The sequence below is a fragment of the Panicum virgatum genome, chromosome 1N (assembly GCF_016808335.1).
Source record: "Panicum virgatum strain AP13 chromosome 1N, P.virgatum_v5, whole genome shotgun sequence".
Lineage (NCBI taxonomy): Eukaryota > Viridiplantae > Streptophyta > Magnoliopsida > Poales > Poaceae > Panicum > Panicum virgatum.
Window position 1 is genome coordinate 52,775,782 of NC_053145.1, and position 9,001 is coordinate 52,784,782.

General features: G+C 47.0%; 2 protein-coding genes across 5 annotated transcripts; both read left to right on the plus strand.

The window, feature by feature from the left end:
• The first annotated feature begins 1,159 nt into the window (after positions 1–1,159).
• Positions 1,160–3,224, plus strand: LOC120656599 (proteoglycan 4-like). Of its 4 annotated transcripts, XM_039934752.1 has the most exons (5): positions 1,160–2,342; positions 2,420–2,560; positions 2,633–2,701; positions 2,771–2,839; positions 2,914–3,224. In XM_039934752.1, the coding sequence occupies exons 1-5, from the start codon at positions 2,257–2,259 to the stop codon at positions 3,062–3,064; spliced, it is 516 nt and encodes a 171-aa protein (XP_039790686.1). In that variant the 5' UTR covers positions 1,160–2,256; the 3' UTR covers positions 3,065–3,224. The 4 variants fall into 4 exon arrangements, with proteins under 4 accessions (XP_039790686.1, XP_039790685.1, XP_039790688.1 ...); XM_039934751.1 differs by having other exon boundaries at positions 1,160–2,560; XM_039934754.1 differs by lacking the exon at positions 2,771–2,839 and having other exon boundaries at positions 1,160–2,560.
• Positions 3,225–3,431: 207 nt separating this feature from the next.
• Positions 3,432–5,526, plus strand: LOC120653657 ((+)-neomenthol dehydrogenase-like). Its single transcript, XM_039931353.1, has 5 exons — positions 3,432–3,526; positions 4,162–4,459; positions 4,535–4,609; positions 4,707–4,892; positions 5,149–5,526. Exons 1-5 carry the CDS (start codon positions 3,432–3,434, stop codon positions 5,524–5,526), a joined length of 1,032 nt encoding a protein of 343 aa, XP_039787287.1.
• Positions 5,527–9,001: the final 3,475 nt, after the last annotated feature.

Below are 9,001 nucleotides of genomic sequence, written 5' to 3' on the forward strand. Positions count from 1 at the left end.
CTCTCGCAGCGCGCGTCCCCTCTCCCGCTCCTCCTCCACTAGCCCATCCAGGCCCCTTCTCCTCCACCCTCGCAGCCGCCTCGGCTGCATCTCCCCCGCCACATCCGACTGTAGCTCTGGCAAATCTACAACAGTTGCATCGAAGCCTGCCATAGATGTCACCCAGCTCTTTCCAATCTCCACCGGCCGTTGGCCCCTCCAGCAACAAGCCCACTGGCATCAAGAACTGTCTCAAGGCGAGGAACCAGGCCTCGTCGGTTCCAGCTTGATGTTCCGCCGGAGGAGATGATGCCGAAGGAGGAGGGAGAAATAGCAGGAGCGGAATGGGTGGGAGGAGATGAGCCTGGCCAAGAAGGCCGTGGAGCTGCCTGTACGTCGAGAAGGGGCTGCTCTTCTGGCTCAACAAGTTTGCCTACGCCTCCATCTTCATCATGGTTGGCGCCTGAATCCTGTTCCGCTTCGTCGGCCCGTCGCTCGGGCTCTACCAGCGTGGGCAGCTTTTCTTGCATAGTGGTAGTGGAGTACTGTAGGTAGCTTAGCACCTTAGCGTAGTGGATAAGAGGACAAAGATTTGGCAAGAAGATGAGGACGCAAATTTAATAAAGCGTGGCTGGTTTAATTCGGCAGTATGTGCATTGTTACCACAATTGGAGGAATGGATTGCGCTTGTGCATTTTTGAAGTAAAAGTTCAATCTTTTGCTTGCAATTTTAAATTGAGGATGCAAAGATCTTGTAGCTTCAAGGCATAGGGTATGTGTGCATGATAGCTTGATGATTAACATACATATGATTGCTTTCAAAGTTTTCTATACTAGAAAATGCTTCACTGCAGATTCCGTAAAGGTGAATAACAAACTATTGACGAGGACTTCTCTAAATGGACCATAATCATAATGATATTTTTTTCTTTTTAAGTTATAGTGCAATGTTATTTGTTTTATTATGAGCGCGTTTAGTTCCCAAAAATTTTCACCTTGAAATTTGTGCCTCTTCTTTTGAACACGTGTATGGAATACTAAATATAGTTAAACAATAAAACTAATTGCACAGTTTGGATATACACGACGAGATGAATCTTTTGAGACTAATTAGTGCATAATTAGCCATAAGTGCTACAGTACCCATTTGTGCTATTGATGCGGTCAAAGGTCTCAAAAGATTCGTCCCGCGGTTTCCAGGTGAGTTCTGAAATTAGTTTTTTAATTAGTGTCCGAAAAATCCTCCCGACATCTGGTCAAACTGTTGATTTGACAACCAAAAATTTTTTGTTTGGAAACTAAACACGCCCTATGCGAATAGCAAGTATAAATAATTCATCCCGTCGCTAAGGTTGTTTTCAAAATATGTGCGTGCCCACGTACATCTTGCTAGTACAAAGAAAAGAAAGAAAAAAAAACAGCACTTATGAAGCCGCACCCACCGCGGGGCAATCTTCGGAAATGAATTGTCTGAGGTGGTGTTGAGCAATGTGGGCACTAACTCAGGTGTTACAGAAGTTGGCTCAAGCATTGATGGTTTTGTTGCAAGCATAGTTGATTGGGACAGTCTTCAAATAGAACCAATTCCAGAGGAGCAAATAGGTGCTGCAGTATCTTTCATGGACGAAGCAATGTATGAGTTTGTTGGCCTTAGAGAAGAGGATGAGAGAGCAGAAAAAGCTAGAATTGCAGCTGAAAAAGAGAGGGAAAATGATGCTAGTGCTGGTGTTGATGACTTAGATGGTGCTGATTTAGCAGTGCATGACTTGATTCCTGGGGAGGATGCTGTGGATTATGATAGGGAGAACCCTCCAATGAAAGTTGGAAGCACATATGCTACCATGAGTGAATTCAGAGGAGCCGTGAGACAACATGCTATAAAGGAGAAGGTCAAAGAAGGTGGCAAGGAAGAAGCAGAGGTGACAGAGATCACTCAATCACAAAAGATAATTAGACATGTTGTCAATCTTAAGAATCACACTTGCACCTGCAGAGAGTGGCAAGTCTCAGGGAAACCATGTCAATATGCTCTAGCATTGATAATAACATACAGAAATCCTAAGATGGAAGATTACCTTGATCCTTACTATTCAGTCTACCATTTTAGGCTCGCATACGGTGGTGTCATTAGGCCACTAACTGACAAATCTCAGTGGGCCAAAGTGGATATTGGGTTCAAGTTGCGGCCACCTCTAGCAAAAAGGCACGTTGGGAGACAGAAAGAATAGAATACCTAGCTGCTTGGAGAGCAAGGGCAGCAAGCCTAGGACAAAAGGCATGTGGCAGGTGCAGTGCCAGAGATGCCTTGGTCGTGGGTACAGAACGACGTCCCCCAAATGCCCTCTCAATGGTACAAAAAAGAGGTAAAACTGGTGACATTTTCTATTTGTTTGTTGACTCTTTTCCATGTCAGCTCAACTTGTTGTAATTCCAATTGCAGGAAGAGTCGTGCCAAGGTAGGAAGGCCATTAGGTTCAAAAAATGAAGTAGGTACTAGTACTCCTAAGAGGCAGAAGGTTGGAACATCAGGAAGTCCTATTCCTAGTGCAACATCTGGTAGTCCGGGGCCTGTCACAAGAAGGTAAAGACAAATTTCATAATTTTTTTGTAATCATTACTACATCTGAATTTAAATATCTGCTCTCTTTTTCAGTCAATTAGCGTTGAGCATGGAAGGTGGCCCTAGTGCAACATCTGGTAGTCCTGGTCCTGTCACAAGAAGGTAAAGACAAATCATATTTTTTTGTAACCATTACTAGATCTGAATTTAAATATCTGCTCTCTTTTTCAGTCAATTAGCATTGAGCATGGAAGGTGGAGGTAGTGAAACATATTGTAGTCCTGGTCCTGTCACAAGAAGGTAAAGACAAATTTCATATTTTTTTTGTAACCATTACTAGATCTGAATTTAAATATCTGCTCTCTTTTTTTCAGTCAATTAGCATTGAGCATGGAAGGTGGAGGTGGAGCATTGGAAGGAGCATCGACCTTCCCTACTACCCCTGCAAGGCCAACAAAACTCCCAGCTAAAAGAAAGAAGGCAGCTGTCAAGAAGAAGCTCACTCCAAAGAGGCCGACAAAGTGATATGTGGCATGGCCTGATGATTTTTGTTGGTCTGCATGTAGGCATGACCTTATTTTGGCATTCAGCACCTACGTGGTGTGCTTTATGTTGGCATTCAGCACTATGGCATTCAGCACTATGTGCTTTATTTTGGCATTAAGAACCTATGTGTTCTCTTTTAGAACTTATGTGTTCTCTTTTAGAACTTATGTGTTTTGTTATGGAACCATGAATGTTGGCTGGAAACTGAAATTTCAGAATGTTATGTCAATTTCAGATGCTTATAATGTGATTTCTGTAAACTTAAATTGTGGGTACATGCTGCCGAATTTTCCAAAAAAAAAAACAGTAGCCTGGGAGTTCGAAACAGGGGCGAGACATGCGGCCCATGCCTGGGAGGCAGCGATACAGCGCTGGGAGAGGTCCTGGGAGCAGGCGTGAGGGCAATACAGCGCTGGGAGAGGGCCTGGAAGCAGGCGTGAGGTGCCAGGGGCATTTTGGTCTTTTTACCTGGTCTGGAGACTAAAAAGAAAATGCAAAAGAGAGAAAATGGAGAAAATAGATGAGAAACACATAAACGGAAAGAATTCGCAGTTCCAGTGTCAAATTCCGAAAGACATGCGAATTGAGTGTCAAATTCAGTGAGGCGCGCGAATTAGGCGTCAAATTCTGAAATTTCTTGAACCCGAGAGATGGCAGAATACGTACTACTGCTAACTACGTTTCTTCGGTGTCAAGACTGTAACAGGATAGTCGGGTGCAATCCCCTGCAGAAAAGCGAAGACAGCTTGCTCCCAAACAGACTGGAAGCAGCAACGAAATGAGGTTTTTAAGTTTCCAAGGTAAGAGGTTTGGGTAAGTTTAGAAGCTACAAACAAGTGTTGGCCCTCCCAAAGACAGGCTCCTGTCAGCACTTCCGTGAGTGTATACCAAACAAAGCATCAGTCGATGAAATCATCGATGCTCTACTCTGAATTAGATGCGCGCTTTTATTATTTATATAGTTCAATAGTTGCCCTGCCGCTTCCCTCCTCTCACAATACCTCATCACCCTTCACCAGCATAGGCAGTAGCAATGGCAACCAGGTATTGCAAGATGCTGCTTAGTAAACCACTAGCTTGAAAGATGCTTCTCTAGCTCTGACGGGCGTTCATACATCACCTGACCTCAGGGTTGCTGTGGTCACCGGAGGGAACAGAGGAATCGGGCTGGAGATCTGCAGGCAGCTCGCGAGCAGCGGCGTCCTCGTCGTGCTGACGGCGCGAGACGAGGGGAAGGGCTCGCGGGCTGTGGAGGAGCTGCAGAGGTCCGGCCTCCCCGACGTGATCTTCCATCAGCTGGACGTCGCGGACCGGTCGAGCATCGCGCGGCTGGCGGAGTTCGTCAAGACCAAGTTCGGCAAGCTCGACATCTTGGTGAGTACGGCCAGGTTTCCTTTCGAGCGCAGCAGCTTCAGGCCAATCGTTACACTCACGGTTTGGGTTCTTCAGGTGAACAATGCAGCCATTGGTGGAACAACCATCGATCCTGAAAGGTTAAAAGAGCTCCAAAAGCAGAATCCTGAGGCAAGCCTTCCGGCGAATAGATTGGATGTTTCCTTGCATTTTGCAAAAAAAAAAAAGTGCATATGACAAGATAAGCTGGATTAACATGTTTATGCAGGAGGATGTAAGAACTTTTGTGGATGGTTATTTGGGAAGCCTGCAACAAAATTATGAGCTGGCCAAGGAGTGCCTGGACATAAATTTCAACGGCACAAGGGACGTTACAGATTGCCTGATCCCCCTCCTTCTGCTGTCCAAGTCAGGAAGGGTTGTGAATATCACTTCACAAGTTGCGCAGCTTAAGGTAGCTTTAACCACCAAAACAGCTGTAGTATAAATCTTAGCATCTACAGCTATATTCAAATTTGAAAGACGTAGTATCTGTGCAAAAATTGCACCTAAGCTGGCAAACCAGACAAGGAAACATTCACAAAAATGAAGTTTGTGTAAAAAAAACTTGAACAAATTCATATCACAATAACCCTGTTAGCTCCTCTAGGATTCATCTATTACTAACGCCAGAAAACGAATGACGTTCTGCAACTCTTTTATTCTCTCAGTTCATGTCAAACGAGGGGGTGATAAAGGTGCTAAGCGACATCGACAACCTGTCGGAGGAGAAGCTTGACGAGGTCAGCAGCACCTTCCTGGCGGATTTCAAGGACGGCAACCTAGCGGCCCGTGGGTGGCTGCCGGTGGCGTCGGCCTACGCCGCGTCCAAGGCGCTGGTGAACGCCCACTCGAGGCTGCTCGCCAGGAGGCACCCCTCGCTGGCGGTGTGCTGCGTCAACCCGGGCTTCGTGAGGACCGGCATGAACTACGGCATGGGGCTGGCCTCCGCGGCGGAGGGAGCCCGGCCGCCCGTCGCGCTCGCCCTTCGGGACGAGCCCGGCGACTCCGGGCTCAACTTCGAGCTGTTTGATCCGTGCGAGTTCTGAGGGAGAGCTAGCTGCCTGCTGGGGTGGTGCTGGCATGTTTGGGCCGTGACACTGACACGCTGCTGTTCCTAATAAAACCACGATTTGAGACTTAGAGTTCAGATTCAGATTTCGGGGCCCGGGGCGAGATTTGAGACTGAGATTTCGGGGGCCGGGGCGAGATTTATACTTAGGGGCTCTTTAATAATAAATAAATAAATAATATATGAATAAATAGTTTTTTGTAATATTTTTAGATGCGAAGTCGGTGACGATAGTGTCAATATCGATTTCATCCAATATTTTTTTCTCAATACATAAAATTGTCAAACCATTTAACCTTTCTTGAGACATTGTGGACCTCATATAATTCCTCAATAGCTTCAAGTATGAAAATGTTCTTTCAGCTAATGCTACAGTGACCAGCACAGTAAATAAGATCCGGTAAGCAACAGAAATATTAGGATAACAGTCCACTTCTCTAACATACTCAAAAAACTGCATGGCCCTCGTGATCTTTTAGATTAATGTTTGGATGTTCCTCCACAGGCACTATAGCCAAAGCCAACTCATCCGGATTTCTAGAAGTGCTTGTATTAGTTCTAATAAATTTATCAAGAGCTTCTCTCTGTTTTTCAATGAACGCATCTGATTGATTCCTCTTTTTCCTTTTCTCACTACCGGATGGATATTTTTTAGATGACATGATAGTACTTTATAAGTTAGTCATGAAGTACTTTATAAGCCTCTCAAATCTGCTGATGTCTAGAGAGAAGAAGAAAAAAATGTTTGAGATCGAGCTGAACGCCTGAACCTGTCGTGTAAGCAGAGATGGATATGAAGTTTCGAATCTTCAGTTGGTTCCTGATCATCGCTTGTTAGCCGATCAGGTGATCAATGTGTTGTTTGGGAGTCGCAGCTTTCTGGTGCTGACCACGTGTTGGTTACCACGGCGACCTTGAGTTGGATGTGTGTGGATACCGGATTGCCGCCGGTGCTGGTTTGCGCGGCGCCGCGGCGAGAGACCAGCTGGCCGGCCGGCGGCCGGCCGCCGGCCGCCGGCCGCTGAATCGGGGGGCAATCGCGGCATTGGGCGTGGGCCGCCGGGCCGTGCGTCGGACTTTTGAGTGGGCCACGAGCCCTGCACTGTGGGCCGTTCTTTCGATCCGCACATACCCACCATCTCTAAGTGACGAAACCTGCGGACGATTCTTGAGCGGGCATTGGGCCACGTCGCTCCCAAATTCTTAACCGTCAGATCTTATATCTATGGTTAAAACTGAAACCCTCGGCCATCTTCTGGATGCTTCGTCCACACAACGACTTTTTCTTGCCTCGCGGCCGCCGGCACGACCGTTCTTCTCCCTCGCCGCAATTGAGAGCATCCAAGGGCAGGGCCTTCTTCCGTCAGCGTCGGCGTCACCTCGCGGCCACCAGACACCAGCACATACGCTCCCTCCATCGGAAGGGGAGATGGCGGCGGCCTAGTGCTGAGGCTGCATGTCGACTTCAGTCAGCCCTCGAGATGGTTTACCCCGGCGACCAGCAGAAGATGAGATTGCAAAAAATAGCTGCCTACTGCTCAAGATCAAAAAAAAAAACAAATCGAATCCATTCTCTTCGCAGCTCCAATTTCTACTCCACGAAGATGGCTGGTGGTGCTGTGATTACTTGGCATCGAGGAGCTAGCTCATGTTAACGCAGGCGAACGCACGCGGCGGTCGCTACAGACGTAGCAGCCTACGAGTATATGCTACTCGGCAGCCGGCAGCCGGCAGCCGTGGGCCTGCGTGCCCATTGAGGAATCACACCGATGAACATTCAGATTCAGTTCCAGAATGTGCAGATGCGTGCAGGTGCTTCCTTCAGTAGAGAAGCAGCTTGTTTGATTCGCTGGATTCGAGATTAAAGCATATTGTTTTGCGCGACAGGTCAGTAAGCAAATGCTGACTGATCCCTTTGATTGAGCTGTGCAAATCTGCACACACTTGATTGCTACACTCAAATTGGCTCAGTTATTTCTTTGATCCTGTATAAAGTTTTTTCTTTTATCATTTGGTATATATACTGTATCCGCAGCTATGTGGATATTATCTTTTAGTAGTTTCCCGAAAGTTAGTCCATGTCCTCCATCCCCTTGCCCTGCTACATAACAGTGAGATATGATCGATTAATCATTTCTTTATTTCTTTTAGCTTATTTCAAATGGATGCCAGTGTATCTACTTATACCATGCATAAGGCACTTTTGTGTCCATGGAGTTTGGGAACTTCCACACATTATGTTCTTGCATACACACCAGGATGGCTAAAATCTCTGAAGCATTAGGTCCAATGTTTGTAGGAGCACATATGCATGGGACATATCTCATAACTATATAAGTCATTTGTTGGTCAATAGTCCAATGCTACTAGGTCATGTTAAAAGGCGCGGCAACGCCGCGGCCCTATTTCTAGTGTCACTCCAATTCAGCGGACGGGCCAATGGCCTAGTGGCAAGCTCCCCGGGATGGGAGGCAGCCGGCGGGGGTTCGAACCCCGCACCGCACCGCACCGCACTTGGCCGGGATTTTTCCAGATTTTTTACTCGAGGAGCCTCAAGCGCCGGTGGACTACAATGGGATGACGTGTCCGTCATTGCACTCAGCAGGCGTGAGTCCAATGGGATGATGTGTCCGTCATTGCACTCAGTAGGCGTGTGTGTATAGGTTGTAGTTTCTAATTAGATAGGGAGTATGTGATGACGTGTCTGTCATTGCACTCGGCAGACGTGTGTGTATAGATTGTAGTTTCTAATTAGATAGAGAGTGTGTGGTGTGAGTAGCAGGCGTGAGTCCAATGGGATGATGTGTCCGTCATTGCACTCAGCAGGCGTGTGTGTATAGGTTGTAGTTTCTAATTAGATAGGGAGTATGTGATGACGTGTCTGTCATTGCACTCGGCAGACGTGTGTGTATAGATTGTAGTTTCTAATTAGATAGAGAGTGTGTGGTGTGTGGTGTGAGTACAGATACTATAGTTTGTACCTAGTTGAGGCTTTAAAAAAAATGGCCTATGGCCTAGTGGCAAGCACCCCGAGATGGGAGGCAGCCGGCGGGGGTTCGAACCCCGCACCGCACCTGGCCGGGATTTTTTCAGATTTTTTTCTGGAGGAGCCTCAAGCGTCGGTGGACTACAATGGGATGACGTGTCCATCGTCACATGTATGTCATTGCACTATGTGTGTATAGATTATAGTTTCTAATTAGATAGAGAGTGTGTGGTGTGAGTACAGATACTACAGTTTACAGTTTGTACCTAGTTGAGGCTTTAAAAAAAATGTCACTCCAATTCAGCCGGGCCCTGGAGTCCAGTCCGACTCGGACCTTCGTCGAGACGAGGCGCAATAAAATAAAGGCAAACCCCCAAAGATCAAACGGAAAGAGAGGCTCTTGCTGCGACTGCGAGCCCTAGTTCGGGAGGAGCGCCGCCGCCGGCCGCGCTAACCGACGATCAAG